The following is a 20,880-nucleotide window of genomic DNA, read 5'->3' as shown; positions in this document are numbered from 1 at the left end:
AAAACTACAAAGAAGGCAAACAATTTATAATTTAAAAAATTTAAAATTGTAGTTAAGATATTTTAAAGCCAAGATTTAATTTGGTTGGTTTTTCATACTACACGTTTATTCTGTATTTGTTTCTCTTAGGATCTCCAAAAACTGCTGTTTAGTACAAGCATTGCTTTTTGACAGAGGCAGTGATGTACCAAAATATTTTTTATTGCAAATTTATATGCAATGTGCATTCTTGCAAATAAAGATCTATTATTATTAAATATCTCGCTCGTAACACTAAATTTTTTGTTTCAACCAATACCTTGCATAAAGATTAATTAATTGAAATAAGTTATTTGTCAATCGGACCACGAAATATAATGGATTATTATTAAATCTACCTTTGATCAGAAGCTTATTTCTCAAGTCTTGCTATGTCAATTTTGAAATAATCAAAATACAAGTCAGCTTTAAAGAGAAAAAAATTGATCTATGCTACGTTTGACGTTGTAGTTTATTATGAAGCGAAATGCTCGTATAAACGATTGAAACGGGCTTGAAAAGAAAAAAAATTGACCAAATAGCTTTTAAATCCAGGTTTATTCCTCTTGAAAACGTCCACTCTTTCCTTCCATGCGCTTTGGTGGAATGAGTTAAACCTTCAAAGGCCAACCTTTCGACAGTGGTTGCGCCAGGTTCCGAGATAAATTGCAAAACAAAGTTTCCCAACGGTCGGAAACGACGGAAAGATATTTTGAGGAGATCATCCACGTCAAGTTTCGCCCAATTTCACAACAACATCCACAACAGATGAATGGGACGTCGTAGACGCGGGATGGGGGATGACAGGTCGCCGTGTTGCGCTCTTGTGTAACAATGGTCGAAAATTAACTTGCATCTTTACATCGAATAAAACGTACAATTCGGGGTTATAAGCAAAACAGGCTAAAGCGAAAAGGCAAAGCACGCAGCATGGAATAATTTTATCGCCTCTGGTCATCCTGGTCTGCCTACTCTCGGCCGGTTTCGTATGACAGACTAGTTTCGGCATTTCACCATTTTTAGCCCAACATATGGCGAAATGGATTAAACATGCGAAAGGGAAAACGCGATAAAAGGCACACCGGGATAATAGGAAATGATCAACTAAACCATTCCAAATTATGATTTTTGATTATTTTCTATTCTTTTTATTATATATTAAACAAAAAATTTATGCCATGGATAGGATTCGAACCCAGTACCAATTAACTTTCGTCACCTCTCAGATCCCTAAACAAAATAGTTTATATTTAAAAAAAAAAAAAAAAAAAATATATATATATATATGTATACAAAACCGATAAATGTAAGTTTTTAAATTTTTTTTATTATTTAATTTAAAACCACTTTCTTTTGGGAACAATCTATTCACGTTAAAAAAAACAGATTTTGATGCAAGTATCAAAACTCGTAGAAAACACGTGTAAGAAAAAAAAACCATTAAAAACAATTTTTTTCTAAATTTGTTAAGCCTACGATAATAATAATTAACAAATAATAATAAGAGAAAGGTTGCTCGATGTGTCCCACATAATAGAAGCTTATAATGCCTCGGCTCTTTACAGAGAGCTTGTAGGCCTGCCGCCGGATTTAAGTGGTTTTCGGGCACAGTAGCGAGTTTCTGGATGCCCTTTTCCGCTTTTTGGATGCCAAGGGTTTTGTTATTGTACATAGATTTATTTTGTGCGTGTATTTATTAGTGTGTCTGGTAAAGAACTGAAGGTAAAATCTAGTCATCATCGCCCCTCGAGCAATGCCTGCATGTGTTTTTTTAGGGTTGATCGAGGAATATTTATGAAATTATTTATCGACCCTAATTTAGATTAGATTATTACTAATGTGTGTGGGTCGATGGAGCAATGGAGGTACTCCACCTTCTAACCTGCACGAGATCATTGTAAATAGCTGTGAATGTATTTATTTTCGCTATTATAGATGTTAGTTTTAGGCTAGATTATATTTTGCATGCGTTTTGGCTGAAATAACCTAGATGTAGAAAGAAAGCCCTGCTGTTTGGGGAACTTCGATCTCCTCCACAAGAGAGATACCTACGATCCAGTTTCATAAAGGGGTATCTGAACACCTCTGTGGTATAGACCTTAAGGTCAGCACGTCGCGGAGTGTCAACCCTTGGGGTTTAAGTCCAATAATGATTTATAATAATAAATTATGATTGCTAGGATCATGGATCAACCTGTACCAAGGAATTTAGGCGCCAGTAAGTCCTGTACTTATTTCATACTTATAAAATGTTCGTTAAGCAGGACCTATTCGCTGGAATATTATTTTCTTTATTTTGTCTTTTTTTTCAACGAGATGGTCGTAAAATTTTCATTTGATGAGTTCATAAACTGAGAGCCTTTTATAAATTGGTAGAAAAAAATTATGTATTACGTATATATGAAAGCACATTTTTTTATTGAGATTTTCGAAAATTTGTTACTTAGAAATTTGGTCTCTGACATAAATAAAATGCTCTTGAAAAATACGAAATTTTAAAATATACTGATATGGGTCTAGGGTTGACTAGAATTGAAATTGGTGTAACTGTTATGAGTTTAAAAAAACATTCTTTTTTTCCAGAACTTGTGCTTGATCGGTAAAGCATTTTTTTTGTCGGTTTTGGCCTCAATGTCCGGCCCAATCCTTTGGATCCCTGGCTTAAAAATTTCAATTTTGATTCGGATAACGGCTTAGATCAAAGCGTTTACGGAAGTCACGGTCTGCCTTCTAAGATAAAATTTTATTTTTGTGTTCGACCAGTGACAATCCAGGAAATCGAGGAGCAACCTTGGTCTTTAAAACAAAGAGTGGCGCGCGCAGCTACACAAAAACGAGTTCCCTAAAATATTGGCACGCGCATGGTTCTTTTAATTAATTTTAGCTTCGGAAAAAATTTAAAAAAAAGCGTCCTGTTTCAAATTCAGTACGAAATTTTTAAAAAATGTAGGAATATGACTATACTTAAGACAAAAATTAACAAGTATTCGAGTACCATCAAATCCCACTCACAAATATTATCCACACAGGACTACAATAAAAATAGAATTATAGGACAAAAACAAAGTGGCGAAACAACTAAGCCAATTTATCCCTCAAAAAAGTCCCCACCCCCATTTACAACGAATAAAATCCATCCGAATTTCCTATCATCAAAACATAGCTTTTAAAAGTGAAAACGTTAGTACATGTGTATACTCGAAGAAAAGGGAAAGCTGTTTTGGCCCTAGCAGAATTTTGTCACCTTAAGCTATTCCATCTAGATGCCTGGTCCGAAACTAGGGACATTTTTTCAATTTTACTTTTATCCAAAGTTTTTGAAAAATATGTAAACTAAAAAAACCTATCCACTCTATGGTTTTTATATCTATTCTCAGCCTAGAATAATACATTAGCAATGCAATTAATATAGGCAAAACAAAATCATGCCTGACTAATGATCATAAAAGTTTAAGACTCCCCCCAAAAAAAAAATTAATTTATAATTTTTACAATATTTATTGCTTAAAATTGTTTTTGTTGTTGGAAAAGAGGATTCATTATAGATTATTAGACACCTGGATATTTATTTTATTAGCAAATATCCAAACTAACACTAATAGCGCAGTAATAAAATATTTTGTTAGAAGAATTTAACAAACTGCATCAATATAAACAAAAATCTTTTTTTTTTTTTTTTTTTTTGAAAAAAATAAATAAAATGAACCGACTTAAGATCATGGATTTTTTCCTAATGTTTATCAGCATCAGCATGATCAATTGACTTATTGATTGACCTAGGTTAAGAGTGAAACCCTACTAAACCGAGCCTGAAAAACGATTTTTCAAGTCAATAATTCTTCCGAGAATATATTGCGTCTTATAATACAACAAACAGGTTAAATTTCTAGGCGATATTCTAGGCAGAAATACTGATACTGAATTTAAAAAAAAATTCAAAATGGTTTAGAGTATCGTCACAGGCCAGGATGGAGGCGATATTTTCGATATTATGGAGGGAAAAAATTGTTGGGGGGCTTTTTATTTTCTTATGTTTACACTGGTTCAAATTAATTCAAGAAATCCGATTGTGATTGTTCTTAGTTTGATAGCTGGTGGTATAGGTGAAGTGTGAAATGAGTTTCGGTTTAAAAAAATTATTTTCCCGCTCTTTTTTTAGCCTTGGGCGTTTTGAAAAATGTAGTGAAATTATGTTACTAGATGAATAAAAAAACACTCACCTTCTAGTTTCATGCCGACTTCAAGGCACTTCTGAAATCTACAAAAAGGGCATCGCTTCCTTTGTGTTTTATCGATATGACAACTCCTTTCTGCAACACAGGTGTACACTTTCTTATTCTGGACGGTCCTTTTAAAGAATCCTTTGCACGATTCACAGGTGAGGAGTCCGTAGTGGTAGCCTGAAACCTTGTCGCCGCACACGGGACAGAGCTCCTCGATCCCTTCCTTGGTGTCCGGCATGTCGGACACGGCTTGCTGCAACATCTGCGGCTGCTGCTGGAAGGAAGAGGCGCCGCCAGCAGGCAGTTCCATCCCGACGCCGGTACCTGTGGGCGAGAAGAAGCACGCTTCTAGGTTGTATCCGTGTGAAAGGGAGGGACTGTGCTGGGGTGCCGAGGGTTGGATCGAGTAGAGCGGCGGCGAGCCGTATAGCTGCGGGGGACAGCTGCCCCCGGGGCTGGAACCGCCCCCGCCGCCTCCACTCTGCTCCGTCCCCGGGCTCAGGTTGAAATGGGACATGTTCAAGGATACGAGGGACGAATGCTGCTCCATATCTAATAACATATTCTATGCTCCACTGTCACAGACACATAGCACTAGACACTCGGGTACGCACTCAACTGTCGACAGCACACGGGCTTGTGTAGCGTGCGCTGGCACAACTCAGAGTGAGCCTCCTCCCTTGGAAATAAGTGAAAGTGAATGGTGACCCAGTTGGGGGGGAGTGGGGAGCCGACCCACTGACCTACTTACTGCCACAACCCCCACCAAAGCTCAGTCAAACCACCCAACACTCTGTACACTTGTTTACTAAATTTTATCCTTTCGATTCTGTACTTAAACTGAGGTGGAGGTAAACACAGTCAAACCTCGGCCCGGGGCCCAGAAACGTCTCCGACCAAAAACCCGATCCGTCCAATTTCGTTCGACAACACACAAACACCATTGTCTACGCACAGAATTTAATATTCAATGTGGATACAATGACTGTGCATCAACATGCCTATTAAAATTTCTTTTCCAAAATGGATTACAACTAAACAAACACTCCAGGCAAAACGAGACATATTTATAAACACAAAATAAGCGTTTCTCAATTTTACAAATTAGTGGGTGCCTCCAAATGTCCATAGTTCAATTTTAGATTAAAAAAATAAAGTACTACAAAACAAAAGCCCCCAGAGGAAATATGAAATTGTACCAAAATTTGACAGGTTTTAAAGGGACAAACTCGACTAATTTAACGACTCAAATTTAAAAAACTCGTTCCTTTCCTTCAAAAATAAAACAATAAAGTATAATATAATTTACCTTGATTTCTTCGACTCAGGTTATACCTCTTTTCTGTCAAGTTTACCCTTTTAAATTTTCAATTAAACCTTTCATTAAAACAAAAACTGGTATGACATGTAACGTACAATTTTTTTTATAAACCTGTATAGGACAATTTTTTATGTATATTTTGTTAAATATAAAATAATTGGGATCTTAGAAGACCATATGAACACTAATTACAATTAAATTTCAAAAGTAGACAAAATTAAATACAAGCATGATTTTTCTATTAATTGTGCTTTTTATGCACAATGATTTTATATTATTTAAAAAAACCTATTCGCGTCAAAATTAACCATTGACCATTTTTTACATTTAAATTAAATTTTTTTAAATAACGAAAAAATCTCAAAATTAAAAGAGAAATAATTTGTTTTATGTGTAATTTTATATTATTTACAATTTTAATTGTACATCGTTATTACACGGTCTTCTATGAACACATTTATTTTATATTCATAAAAAATCTCAAGTTAAATCTAAAATTCAAATTTTCCGGCATTTTATTTTTTTTACAGGCTTATACTTCATACCAACTCCTAAGTCTTATTAATACTTTACAGAAAGGGTTCATTTAAAGTTGATTTGAAGAAAAACAAATGACTTCTTTTAATTTGATATTTTTTAAACATACAATAATTGATTATTAAAAACTATATGAAAATGTTCGAAATTAAAATTAAAAATAAACTACAAAAAAAGAGAAATACTTCTTTTAATATGAGAAATGTGAGAAATTGTGGTTTTTAATAGCCCAATTACTTTATATTAAAAAAATAAAAAAAATAAAAGAAGGATCATTTGTTTGTTTTTCCTTAATTTTATGTTATTTTAAATTTAAATTATAATTCATTTTAATTTGGTCTTCTAACGGCCCAATTATATTATATTTTTAAAAAATCTCAAATTAAGATTCATTTGCTCTTATTTTTAATTTGAAATTATTTCGAGTATTAGTTGTAATTTATTTTCTCATGGTTTTACAAAAGCGTAATTTTTTCACGTTTAAAAAAAGTTCAAATTTTCAGGAATTTACTTTCTTGCTATTAATTACGATATCATCTCCTATGGGTTCATATGAAAGTAAAAATGGTTCATTTCAAATAAAAACGACGGAAAAAAGGCTATAAAAACAAATGATTCTTATTTTAACTTGAGATTTTTTTAAATAATAAAATAATTGGGTTGTCAAAACCGTACAAAAATTAATTAAATTAAAATTAAAAACTATATCCAATTTAACACAATTTTATAATTATAATTAAAAGATAATTCCGTTAATTTTGGCTATGTGAGAAATTGTGGTTTTTAATAGCCCAATTATTTTATAAATAAAAAAGGAACCTCAAATTTAAAAGAAGAATCATTTGTCTGTTTATGCTTAATTATATGAATTTTTAAGTTTAATTATAATTCCTTTTTAATATGGTCTTCTATGAGCCCAATTATTTTATATTTAAAAAATCTCAAATTAAAATCCATTTGCTTTTACTTTTAATTAATTTTTATATGGTCTTCCAACAGCCTAATTATCTTATATTTAAAAAAACTTCAAATTGCAGGAATTTGCTTTACTTACTATTAAGTACCACCTGTTAAGGTTAATTTGAAATTAAAAATGGTTCATTTCAAATAAAAACGATGAAAAAAAGCCCATAAAAACAAATGATTATTTAAACTTGAGATTTTTGAAAATAATAAAACAATTGGGTTGTTAAAGCCATATAATTATTACTATTTTAATTATAATTAAAGGATAATTCCGTTAATTTGGGAAATGTGAGAAATCGTGGTTTTTATAGAGCCCAATTATTTTATGTAAAAAATAAAGAAAAGAAGAAGAAACGTTTCTTTTGATATTTAATTTTATATTGTTTTTAAATTGAAGTGCAATTAATTTTCAAATTGTCTCTAAGAACCCGGATATTTTTATTTACTCTTTTTATATGTAGGAATATAACTTTATGTACTTACGTATCATACTACCTCTTAGCTTTTTTGAAGTATGAAAGGAAGGTTAATTTGAAATTAAAAATTTGAAATTCAAAAGGGCTAATTTAAATGCAAAAAAGGTGAACTTAAAATTTAAAAAAAAATTGATTTGAAGGTATAAAAGATCAATTTGAAATTAAAAAGGTTAAATTTGACGGCAAAAAGCTATATTAATAAAGGATTTCAGATCGTATTTTAAAGGGGAAAGAAACGGCTTAATTTGCTAATGAACTGCCGCAATTTTGCAGACGCTGCTTCCATTTCCCAACTACTTACTGACAATATTTTCAATCAAAAATCCATCTTTAAAAAAATCATGAAATACGCAGCTCAATTTGGACAAATTGTATTAGAAAATGCCAACAAATTTTGAAGATCGTTCATACTAAACTCCCATTTCAAAACAAAAGGTTAAAAGGGAAATTTATAAATTGGTTAATTATAGAGATATTCAACCAGTTTGTCCTCACCCACTTGATTTTATCAAAATAAATTCAACAAACAAGAGATATTTTTACGTGCTCGAAACCATTTGATACCCAACGTGAAACATCGAAAAACAAAATAAACACCTCGACAAATATTAAAAATGAAATTTAACTGGCAAAGTTATACAGACGGATTTGGGAAATAAGAATTAACCACAAAATAACTGACATCGAAAATAAATCATTGATGAAACACGATTCGATCCGGAATTCTGATTGGAGGCTTGCAATTAGACTGGAATGGAAAAAGTTGTTTAACAAGATCACAAAGTCTGTTTTGTAAAACAAATGGATGTGCAGAATTTCCGTTTATTCCAGGAGCAGCAAACGTTCTCGAACATAAAACACACCATAACTAATAAACATACAAATAATTAGTTCATTTTGTAAAATGTTCAAATCTGAAAATAATACTTTTGTTTGAACGTAAACATGGAATAAAGCAGTGCTTAATTTTTTTCTTATTCTGAAGATCAATGACTTAATTTTATTAATTTTCCTTATAAGAAGTATCGACCACTTTTTCAATTAGGAACCCACTGGATGCCAAGCTTTCGACCTATTTCAAGGTCATCATCAGGGCAAAACAACCTTAAATATGTCTACAGACTGACATATTTAAATTTTTTTTTTTTTACAGGCGATCTCAAATTTTCTTGAAGACCGATTCAGTCCCAACATCCAAACATCTTGAAACCTTGGCAAGAGAACTAAAATTGTTTTCTTCTTCTTCAAAACCATACCTTGATCCAGAGTGTTCGTTAATTTTATTAAGTCATACAGTGAACTAAAGGACTTAGGATCACCTGAAGCTTTTTTTCAAGATATTAGGTCTAAAAATATATATCTATCTTGTATTTTATGCAAGTTATTTTAATAAAAAAATTTATTTACAAAAGGACTTCAATTAACGATGGTCCAACTCATCAGGCAGCTTTTTCAGTCGGCCAGTTCGTATGTTACTGGTATGTATATGTGACACCTCATCTCATATGTTGTCATGCATAAAATAAGTTGTATAAAATACAAATGTGTGGTGTATAGTGACCGTTACTTGATGATTATTTGGAAGTCGTGAGATGCGGTCTGGTGTGACGTAGGTTTTAGAAAAATATTTTCTTTGTCGTGCAACGTTTCGATCTTTATTGAAATCATCTACAGGGCTCAAAGTGTTTGTTTTGCCACTTTGAGCCCTGAAGATGATCTCAATAAAGATCGAAACGTTGCACGACAAAGAAAATATTTTTCTAAAACCTACGTCACACCAGACCGCATCTCACGACCTCCAAATAATCATAAAATACAAATTTGATAAATAAAACCACCTTACATCTATAAAAGAAGAAGTAACAATAAAAAAACGAACCCTAGGATCTGAGTAAAAATTCAAGCAATTAAATAACTTTAAAAGTTTTTTTTGACTTTGTTGTACATATTTTTCAAAGTGATTAAAAGTCAATTTTTTCTCTCTTAATTAAGATAAGAAAAATAATATTAATAATATAGGATGGTATTAAATTAAAATAGATATATAAAAAGTCAAAAAAATCAAAATACGCCTTAAACAATAATACTAATAATAATTTTAATGGGCAATGGGTAAAACACTTGAACCGAGCCAATTCCGCCAACAATCATAGGTTTGTTGTATAGCTATCAAGTTCGTTAAGGGTTTTACCCTAAAAAATGAAATTTTTTGCAAGGCCGCTGGATTCGAACTCGGGACCCTTGCAGTGGTGAGCGTCGTGCCAATGTCAAACCGTGCCGGCTACCTACTCTAACTATTGTTAATTAATCCTCGTTCAGCAGGTCATGTGGCCAGCCATCTCCTCTTCAACTGTCTGGTGGGATTATACAGGTGGTTTCTATTGGATAAGGATTGGGCAACTCGATTTGGGTGAGGGGAGAGGTTATTTTGGAGACGTTAAGAAGAACTGACTACGATTGTGAAGATTTTGGATTGAAAGGATTGTATTCTTTGAATAGTGAATAGCCTTGTCCCACAGTTCTAGTCCAAACTTCCTTGTCTTGTAGGTTGTCAGTTTGTTTTTATTCAGACGTTATATTTGCGTGACAGTAGTCTGTAGACTAGTCCGAAATGTTTGTTTAATGTCTGACGTTTTAGTCGTGTGTTGGTTCCAGGGTAGTCTTAAGGTTAGATGGAACTCAAAGTAACGGATGCAGCCTCTTTCATGGATGGAAGTATAACTGAGTCATACTGTATGGCAGGTTTCGCTTTGAAGGGTGGATGGGTGCTTTTGCGTCCATTCTGCTATTTGCAGGACATGTGCCTGGAACTCCTCCGAAGCAATTGTGGGATCAGGAAGAGGATGGCACAGCTGTGTAATCGGCAAAGGATTGATGGTGGAGGGTGAAGTTAGGATATCTTGAAATATAGTAAATACCGAAATATTTCCTGACTAAAATAGTTGAAAAATTCACTAGTTTCGTGGTCTGCTTGACCAACCAATTAATATCTTACAATTAATTAGGGTTTTCAGTTGAAATAAAAAAGTCAGTTGAAGAATGGCAAAAAGGAGGGAAAATTCAAAAGGTGTGGTTGAGATGGGAAGTTAGTGTCCGAGTGGGTCGAGGTCACAATAGCGCAAGTGGTAGAGCAGCGGCGTATCAAGCCGAAGATCGTGGGTTCGAATCCCGCTCGTGCCATTGACTTTTTTATCTCAACTGAAAACCTTAATTAATTGTAAGATAGTTGAAAAAGCATTTGTTTCCTGACAAAAACCTCTGAACACAATTTGTTTGTTGGAAAATTTTTTTCTCGTCGATTTTTATACTTCCGACTTTTTTTTTTCGAAAATCTCAAAACTAGTGATTATGTGTGGTGATGTGTGGAGACAACACAAGGCCCTGAAGACGATCTCAATAAAGATCGAAACGTTGGCACGATAAAGAAAATGTTTTTCTCAAACCTACATCACACCAGACCGCATCTCACGATTTCTGAATAACTAGTGATTATTTTAAAACGGCATGAAACTTCACAGGAGTTAATAATACTACCTTAAATGTAATGACACAAATCTACCCTAATAAGTAAATAAATCAGAACCTGTGATATAAAATAAAATGTTTCTGGGATTTCATCTATGTTTTTCTCACTTATAATGAAAAAAAACCGACGGATTTAATAAATCCTCAACGAGAAAAAGTAAGCTTTCCAACGGCTGGAATACCGTGGACATTGGATAAAATCCAAAAGAGGTTTGGATTTTTAAGTCGAAACCAGCCCAATTATGTACAATTTTGATTGCCATGAAAATTCGTACTTAAGAGCTTTAAAAGTTGCTTAAAAAGAATACAAATTGTATGTCTCAATAACATTTTTTTTTGCCTACTTACTTAACGTGTATATCAGTTTTTGTAACTTGCCATATATCTGCATATTATTTTCTTACCCTAGATAAAAGAAACAAATTGGCTGATATATGCTAACCTTGAAATCTACGCACAACGGCGGAAAACAATATTTAAAAAAGGTTTTAGGCTCGTAGGGCCCTAATATTTTTTTTGAACTAACACCAAAACAACTTTTCTTGATCCAAAGCACTAAGTCTCGACTTCTATGATCGTAAAACGTTTTCCATAACAGAAATAATACATGTATAAAATAACTTGAAAAAATATCAATTTAAAATTTTATTTCCGTATTTCCGCACCCTCGAGGCAAAACTAAGTAGGTCAAATTTTGTCAAAATAAAATAACTACGTATTCAAGTGTCTAGGTCTGTTTGTGTACAATTAATACGGTTGGAAGGAAAAGGCAAAACGTTACTACAAAATTTGAATTCGTACCATGGATGTAAACATTTTTAACGAGGATATTTTAACTAATCTCGGAGGGCTATTTTGAAAAAAAAAAATCCCAGTAAGAAAGTACGTCGGGTTCGAATTCAGGGCCGCTGGATTCGAACCTGGGACCTTGGGCTTACAGTGCTGACTCACCGTACATTTAGACAATCAAAAGTAGTGTTTTTGGATTTATCTAGTTTTACTCCCAGTGTGCAGATTTATCCCGTAACGTCCATTGTACCAAAATACTCATATTGCCATACGAAATACATAGCATTATAATTATACACCAGTTAAGGGTGTGTTAAATGAAAAAAATATATTTTTAACCGATCATCACGAATACTTTATAATTATTCAGAAATGGTGAGATGCGGTCTGGTATGATGTAGGTTTCAGAAAAACATTTTCTTTAACGTGCCAACGTTTCGATCTTTACTGAGATCATCTTTGGGCCCTGAAGATGATCTCAATAAAGATCGAAACGTTGGCACGATAAAGAAAATGTTTTCTGAACCCTACATCACACCAGACAGCATCTCACGATTTCTGAATAATTATCGATTAACGGTCACTAATCACCACACAATACTTTATAATGTTAATAATAGTACTTCATTACTTTAAACGTAAGGTGCCGGAAGCCGTTAATTTTTTTATGAATGAATCACCGATCTAGGTCGTCAATATTTAATTTTTTTTTTAAATTATCACTGATTTTTATCATTACTGATCATATCTGAACATAAAAACAATTAATAAATGAACGTCTAATAAAACATTTCAATGGGTGAAAATGCATTAAAAAATTTTTTAACTAGTAAACGAATTATTTTTTAACAAGAGGTTACAAAATTTTTGATGTGAAGAAATGTGATCTTGGTAGAGTCATAACCATCACCAAATATCACCCAAACTCCAAAAACCAATAAAAAAGTATAAAAGTAAAATAATAATATTAAAGAAATTGTTCAAGTGTTTATACATTTAAATGCGTACATGTATCGTTCTATTGTAATTACTGTCAAATAACTATTAATTCGTTTATGTTAACTAGGACTGTTGAGTTTGATGTATTCTTCAAATGCAGCAGTTGCATATGAAAATGTAGCTCTTTAAGACGTTTTATTAAAATCTTTTGTCAACAAGGCAGATTTATAATTGACAACAGCCTTTGCTTTATTCCCTACTTTTGGCATTTTGGGAGGTTTTTTATCTACGTTTGTGTATTTGTATGTTTCATAGGATTGTTTTAGAAAATTAGTTTATGAGAAATCTACTGAAAGTTATTGGTCTATATACATGCATTTTGTATTAAATCGATTTTTTTGGGCTTTTTAATGTAAGAGTTAATTATTGTAAAAAATTTAAATTAAAAAAAGAATCGTCGTTTTTATTTTTAATGTGTGGTGATTAGTGACCGTTAATCGATAATTATTCAGAAATCGTGAGATGCGGTCTGTTGTGATGTAGGTTTCAGAAAAACATTTTCTTTATCGTGCCAATGTTTCGATCTTTATTGAGATCGTCTTCAGGGCCTTGTGTTGTCTCCACACATCACCACACATAATCACTAGTTTTGAGATTTACAAACATTGTTTACATATTACAAAATAATCCAAACATAATCCAAAATGTAACTGTAATATGTAAACAATGTTTGTAAATCCCAGGCCCTGAAGATGATCTCAATAAAGATCGAAACGTTGGCACGATAAAGAAAATGTTTTTCTGAAACCTACATCACACCAGACCGCATCTCACGATTTCTAAATAAATATTTTTTTAATAATAATTTTTTGTACTTTTCTCCTAAATATATGTGAATTTGTTTTATTGCCTGTGTTGCAGCAGGTATTGCGTGCAATGGTTTCTATAGCTTTTAGTTCTTTGTCTCTTTTTCTCTTAAGTCAGTGGTACTGTCTTTCTGTCATGCTGACACTTTGGGTTGTATGATGTCAGTCGTCGATGTTTTACTGATTCAACCTTGTAACAGTGACGATCGGAAAAAGAAAAAGGTAGTCCGATAAACAAGGTTATGACCAACAGACGATAAACTCCAACATGCAAGCAGACAGGTCGATGGCCAGAACTATAATAAATAAAATGTCTTGACAAGGAGAAACACTCATGAACTCTACCCGACAATAATAGAACGAATGTCAACCTTCTGGCTGACTTGGTTTATGTTTGTAGCAAAAGCTTAGTGTCATACATGCATAGATTTAGAAGAAGTGAAATTGTAGCAGTCAAGAAGAGCAAAATAGATTGATCGAGGTACATGACAGTTGCCATAGTGCTAGGGTATTCCGAATGTTTTCTCCTATTATGAATGAAGTTAAATATTTGTTAATTACGTATGTAAGGGAAAAACAACAGGGACGTACACATTTGGCACATTTCTTTTATCAAGTCCCTATCCCATCTTATTCTCTCTCTCCTAAGCAATCAGCTACGAAACAGTAAAGTCACAATAAGCCCCTTCAATAAGTTTAGAGTAGTGTCTCCTTCAGGAATGGCGTGAAATGAAAACTGATAACTATGTCCATCCACATTTTTACAATTATTAATTAAACATTTTACTATTAGACTTACGATACCGTAAACGATCGATTTCCTTTGTCCAACCGAGTCCTTGGGACCCCCCTTGCAGATCCTTAAATGAAAGGTAAAAATACAGCTTGGCTGTCATCCCGATTTAATTACGGAATGCGGCCGCTGCTCCCAATTATCACCAATCTTTTATTGCTTTACTTATTACCTATTAGGCATGAAGATTTTCTCATGTTCGATGTTTACGATGATTTTTAACGTAAAATGTGAAGGGGTTGGTCAATACTTCATTCAATTCAATTTAGTGCTACTAATAAAATCTTTTTTTTTTGTATAAATATCCTAACCCCTAATATTTAAAAATGGTTCTACGAATTAAAATAGTTTAATTTTTTGTATTATTTTGTACCCAGTCGGGGAAGATGAATTTCAAAACTCGAAATTACGTTCGTCTTGGTGACTAATCGAAAGACTGAGCCATAGGAAAACCGTCGGGTTAATTGGACATGCATGACCGTAGCCGGTTCCCACGGACAAACACCTGCCGAGGAACTTCACTTAATAGGAAAATAGATAGAACTTTTGAAAATATAACGTCTCCCGAATCTAGTTACACGTGTAGAAAAGTAAGACAACTGTGAAATAATTTATTTAATTTGTATGGCACGAAGTCGAGTACCATACAAACTTTCGAATCGGTTTTAAATATATTTTTTGTCTTCAGAAAAGTTCAAAATATCATAATTTTTAATTGCATTGTTGTAGGAACTATATAAAACACCATTAATTTGATTATCTATTTGTAAATCTAGGACTTGTACAACTGGTTAAAACGCTGGCAACTGGTCGCCAGGTCTAATATATTTCGGGGCGAAAAACGATGAACTAATTTTTTTTCGTCTCTTTATTCAGATATATCAAGATTAATAAAATTTACTATTTCACATAATACAGAATACGAATAACATAAAGATGAAGCTAAACTTATCGTATCAGAATGTAAACAATAAATCTAGTCTTCTAATGAAAAACTTAAAAATAAAATAAAAACAATGTTACTGTAAATAGAAGATAGAATCTGCGATCAAGATTCTATGTACTTTTTAAGAATTGGAATCGGAATTCACAAAAATTTCTTATCTCTGCCAACCATCTAAAATAATATAAAACCAAAAATATTTTTTAAAAAGTCACCGAGGAACACTATAGAAATGTCAAAAAATTTGATCTAGCTGGTTTCGCAGAGACCCTCTACGCACGTTAAGTTTTTATGAAAAGGTAAAGACACAAATAATTATAACGCACATAATTATTGAAGGAGTTCCCCAGGCTTTCTTATGGAGAGAAAAAGAGAGAGAGAGAGTGATAGAGGAATTACAGAAAAAATATCGTTTTATTTAAAAAATCTCAAAAATTTATGTCGCAAACAACCTCTCTTACAATTAGCGCATTAATGAGAAAAAAAGAAATGAAAGAAATAGATAGAGAGATAGAAAGAGGAAGAGAAATAGAGAGAGAGAGAGAGAGAGAGAGAGAGAGAGAGAGAGGAAGGAAAGAAAGGTAGAGATAGCGTGAAAGAGAGTGAGGGAGTAGAGGAGAGATATAGAACGAGAAAGACAGAGAGAGTAGAAGGAACGAGAGAAAGAAAAAGAGTGGACGAAAAATGAGAGAGTAGAAGAAGGACGGGGGAGACACACACAGAGAGACACACGCACGCATAGAGAGAGAGAGAGAGAGAGAGAGAGAGAGAGAGAGAGAGAGAGAGAGAGAGAGAGAGAGAAAGAGAGCAAAAAGATAGATAGACATCGAGAGAATAGAGGGAACAAGACAAAGAGATAAGATGTAGAGAAGGAAAGAGAGTAGAAGGAAATAGAGATATAGATATTTAGATTAGAGATAGTAGAAGAAACGAGAGAAAGAGAGATATAGGTGTAGAGGCAGAATGGAATTAGAGGGGGGGAAGAAATACATAAAGAAATGACAAAAATAAATTGAAAGACGGATATCTTTCCAATCTCCAGTCAAGTTTCAAGCCATTAAATATGGAAAATTGAAACTTGGACATTGCATTCTGAGTATTTCTGGTGCCAAAATAGTCTGATAGGGTAGCGAAGGTATAACAGCGTCAAGTTTCAAGTCATTAAACCTAAAAAAATAAAATCTGTACGTTGTATTGCGAGTTTTTCAGGTGGTAAAATTATCTGGCAAGGATGCCAAAGTTCAGTCAGGTTCCAAGCCATTAAGCATGACAAAAATAAAATTTGTACATTGTGCTGTGGGTTTTTCATTTTCCCACATTAGCTGATAGGGGAGCAAAGGACTGAGTCATGTATCAAATGCTTTTGATCCTATGACGTTGAGATGAGTTAAATTTAAAAAAGTGAATTTATGTTTCAAATTTTACCTAAAAACATAATGGAAGATTAAATTTCTGAATCAATTTGGACAAAAGAAATAAGGCAAAGAACATATTTCTTTATAATAAAAATTTAAAATAATAATTATGTTAAATAATAAATAATAAAATAATGAGTTGTTTGTAAAACTCGCCAAATGAATCAAATTTTCTACACGTGCTTTCTTTCTAAAAATGTACTTCTGTTAAATAAACATGCTACAAACAAATTTACACGTGCGGATTCATACGCTCGAAACAAAAGAGATAATATTTAAAAATGCAATAGATCAGGAACTATTGTACTACACAGTGCTAATGTGGAAAAAATTAAAATTGGCATTGATTAAATTAAATTGGGAGTTGAATTTTATGTTATATCAATGTACTTAACAGCGTGTGGATTCGATTTTTTTCACGTTACTATTATTTAAATAGTAAAAACAAAACAATAGTCCAAGTCATTCGAAATTCAATCCTTACAGGAGATTTTGGTTTATAGAAAATAAATCCACCAGAAGTTCCATATTTTTTATTTTTTTTGAAAATTGCATCTTAAACGAATGCTTCAATCTCATCTATAACTAATTGGCCAAAATTTGCACTGTACGCAATATTATCTCAATGGTCGACCTTTTACCAAGGTATTTTTCTATTTAACCTTTTTTTTTCTCGAAAAACTTTCCAGCACGTCGTAATAAATAATAAAACTCTCACTCAAAAATCGAAAACGAAATTCAGGTAAAAACAAGTTGTTTTGAGCAGCCGTCAAGACTACGAGTCATAAAATGGGGAACAAAAGGTTGACAATTTCACCTAGGAGGGATGCACCAGGTAAAAATAACAATTGCCACGGTGAAAAATCGATTTTCCAAAATAGAACAGGGTTAGCTAACTATGTAAATATCGAATATAAGAGTGAGAGTGAGTGAGAGAGAGAGAGAGAGAGAGAGAGAGAGAGAGAGAGAGAGGAGGGANGTGTCCGAGTGGATCGAAGTCACGATAGCTCAAGTGGTAGAGCAGCGGCGTATTTAGCCGAAGGTCGTGGGTTCGAATCCCGCTCGTGACACTAGCTTTTTCATTTCAAACAAAACCTTACATAAAAATATTAATTAATTGAAAGAAGCAATTTGGTCAATAGACCACTAAATATAAAGGATTTAATAAGAGAAAAAGATGAGTTTTGATGATTTGCTGAAAATTATCGGGGTTTTTTTTACACAAAAGTACTCTTCCCAGACTCTAATTAAAGACAATCGATTTTTTTTACATATTCAATCAAAATTAACTGGAACAGGGACAAAATTTTACAAAATTAGAAACATGAAATCTCTTAATCCTAAGTCGTCCTTACTGTGTTATATATATTGATATATTTTAAAAATTCATATATAAAAAATGATTAGCATTAACCAACAAATAAACAAAATTTCTTCAAATTTGGTCAAGGGGTTCGGAAGATAATGGTACCGAAAGGAGGCCAATTTTCTCATTAGATGAGGTCGAGGTAGTGACCCCATTAAGTCCAAATACGCTCAAAATATAACTTTTGTTTAATTAATTTGTTAATAAATTATTTTTATTCTATTGAACGCTAGAAAGTTATTTATTTAATATTTACATTTTACTCGAAACTTAACAAACGATGGTTTATGGAATTTACATAAAGGAAAGGTCTGTTCGTTGTGTTCCTATGCTGTTATGGTGCGATACGTACAATTTTCAAATTATTTCATTTTCTATAAAATAATTTTTCCCGATTAAAAAAACAAAAAAAAACATTAATTTTAAGCACTGCATTATTCCAGTTGTAACATTAATAATATTAATTACATTAATTTACCTTGGATTCATAAGGAACCGAAATGGACATCTCCTAATTACCTGAAACAAAATAATACAATGATTAGGCTTAGACATAAAAACACAAACAAGACTTTAAAGACCCATTGTCTGATGTAGATTCGTATGATTTTATTACGAGAGAGATAATGTCATTAAGATTAATGAAACAATGTTTTACAACAGACTGAAAACATAACGATGATGACAAATGGTAGAAAGCGCTTAAAAAAGCCGACCAATTCAAAGAAATACAAATATCTTTCCCACCAAAATCTAAAAACTTATCTTTGTAAAATAAAACTAAATTCATATAAAAAAATAAATATTTTATTACTATGAAAGTCAAGATCAAAAGATTTGATTAAAAGTCAAGATTTTTTTCTGCATTTGGGGAAGTAGACGTACGACATAGTTTTACGCGAAATGCTTTAAACAATTGTATATTTTGGAAGAGTTTTATTGATGGTTTAACTTTACAAGTTGTAAACAATTCCCAGTTTGCCCAAGTTCTTGTTACTACGATTTGTGGAGAATTAGGTCTTAAAACACTATCATGAAACTCTAGGATAAGAGTACAAAACTAATTAAGAACTGCATTCTACGAACAATGCTACCTCTGCATGACGCAATCAAGATTGATTCACCAATAATCAGTTCTTTCCTCTCACGGAACTTGGGCGATTTTAAATTCAGCAACTTTTTTTTTGGTGTGATGTTCGCGATAGATAAATAGATGTAAAGAGAAATGAGATTGAGAGAGAGGGGGGCGTAGAAGTACTAGAAGGACAGAAAGAAGGTCTGTTTGTTTGTGTGGTGGAGGGAGGGTGATACAGAGAAAATTAGTAAGTGAGAGATAGGGAAGCTGCAAGAGAGAGGTAGAAAAAAAGTGAGAGAATTGGAATGGAAAGAGAGTGGAGTGAGAGTGATAGAGAAAAATTTAAAAAGTGAGGAATACGGAAACGGCCAGGGAGAAAATGATTGAGTGAGAGAAAAGGAGACTGTGAGAGAGGTAGAAAAGAGTGAGAAGAAGAAGAGAAAGAGAGCGGAGCGAGAGTGATAAAGGGAAAATTAACAAGTAAGAGATAGGGAGTGATAGAGAAAATGAGTGAGTGAGAAAAAGGGAAGCTGTGAGAAAGGTAGAAAAAAGATTAAGAAATGAGGAGAGAGAGAGAAAGAGAGGGGGAGAGAGAATGAATGAACATTGTTTTACTTAAAAATCTGGCAAATTTAGGTCGCGAAAGACTTACGATTAGCTGGAAAATACATTAATCATTATTTTATATCATTAGGTCTTAAATACAAATACTAATACAAATATACAAAAGTTTTTTTAAACATATAGTAACTATACAAAGATTTAGTTACTTAACGGTTTATAACGTCTGAAAAATGTTACATACAAACAGCTTACTGTTACATACAAATTTTAGTTCTAGAACGTAATGTTCAATAAGTATGTGTTATAAGAAAGTTCAACTATTTTTATCTAAAAATACAATTTTTGCAAATAAAGTAACTTTAATTATTTATTCTTTCGACACAGTGAATGTTTAGGGTTTTTTTTTTTGAAATTTTGTCGTTTTATTTAATTCTATGTGTACGAGTAAATTATTTAAAGTTAAACTTTTGCAAATAAATAAATGAATTATAGTTCGTTTTTTTTAATACATTTTGGAGCGAGATAGGAAGATTGCGAGAGAGAAAGGGCGGTGAGAAAGAGCGAACATGAGTGAGTGAGAGAAAGGTAGGGAGAGAGACAGAGAAAGAGAGAGAAAGGGAAAAAGAGAAAGAAAGTAAGAGGGAGAGATACAGAGAGAGAAAGGGAAAAAGAGAAAGAAAGTAAGGGAAAGTGAGAGAAAGGGAGGGCGAGAGAGACACGTAGAGGAAAGAGTGAAGCAAAGGGAAAGAGATAGAAAGGAAGAGTGAGAGAAAAAGACGTAAAGGAAAAGGGGGAGAGAGAGAGAGAAAGGGGTAGAGAGAGAGAGAGAAAGAGGGACAGAAAGAGAGGAAGGAAGAGTGAGAGAGAGAAGAGAGGTAGAGGAAATGAGTGAAGAAGAGAGAGGGAGAGTGAGTGAGAGAGGGAGAATGAGTGAGAGAGAAAAAAAGACGTAGAAGAAAAGAGTGAAGCAGGGAGAGAAAGAAAGAGGTAGAAAAGGAGAGTGAGAGAGAAAGAGGAAGAGGAAATTAGTGAAGAAGAAGGAGAGAAAGAGAGTGAAAAAGAGA

The 20,880-nt window shown here is 33.0% G+C and overlaps 1 protein-coding gene across 3 annotated transcripts in view; it reads right to left on the bottom strand.

Annotated features, from left to right (window-relative positions):
• LOC106668243 (nuclear hormone receptor FTZ-F1) overlaps positions 1–18,676 on the bottom strand; it is an 89,947-nt gene extending 71,271 nt beyond the window's left edge. The window contains exons 1-2 of one of the 3 annotated variants that reach the window (XM_014396799.2): positions 18,656–18,676; positions 4,239–4,565 (exon numbers count right to left, since the gene is read on the bottom strand). In XM_014396799.2, coding sequence (XP_014252285.1) covers positions 4,239–4,551 — 313 coding nt within the window. In that variant the 5' untranslated portion in view covers positions 4,552–4,565; positions 18,656–18,676. Of the gene's footprint in view, positions 1–4,238; positions 5,206–18,655 lie in introns of those variants that run through there. The other 2 variants (XM_014396794.2, XM_014396795.2) reach the window with 2 other exon arrangements.
• Positions 18,677–20,880: the final 2,204 nt, after the last annotated feature.

Source organism: Cimex lectularius, unplaced genomic scaffold (genome assembly GCF_000648675.2).
Source record: "Cimex lectularius strain Harlan isolate CLEC.00 unplaced genomic scaffold, Clec_2.1 scaffold391, whole genome shotgun sequence".
Taxonomy (NCBI): domain Eukaryota; kingdom Metazoa; phylum Arthropoda; class Insecta; order Hemiptera; family Cimicidae; genus Cimex; species Cimex lectularius.
This window is presented reverse-complemented; position numbering and strand designations above follow the sequence as displayed.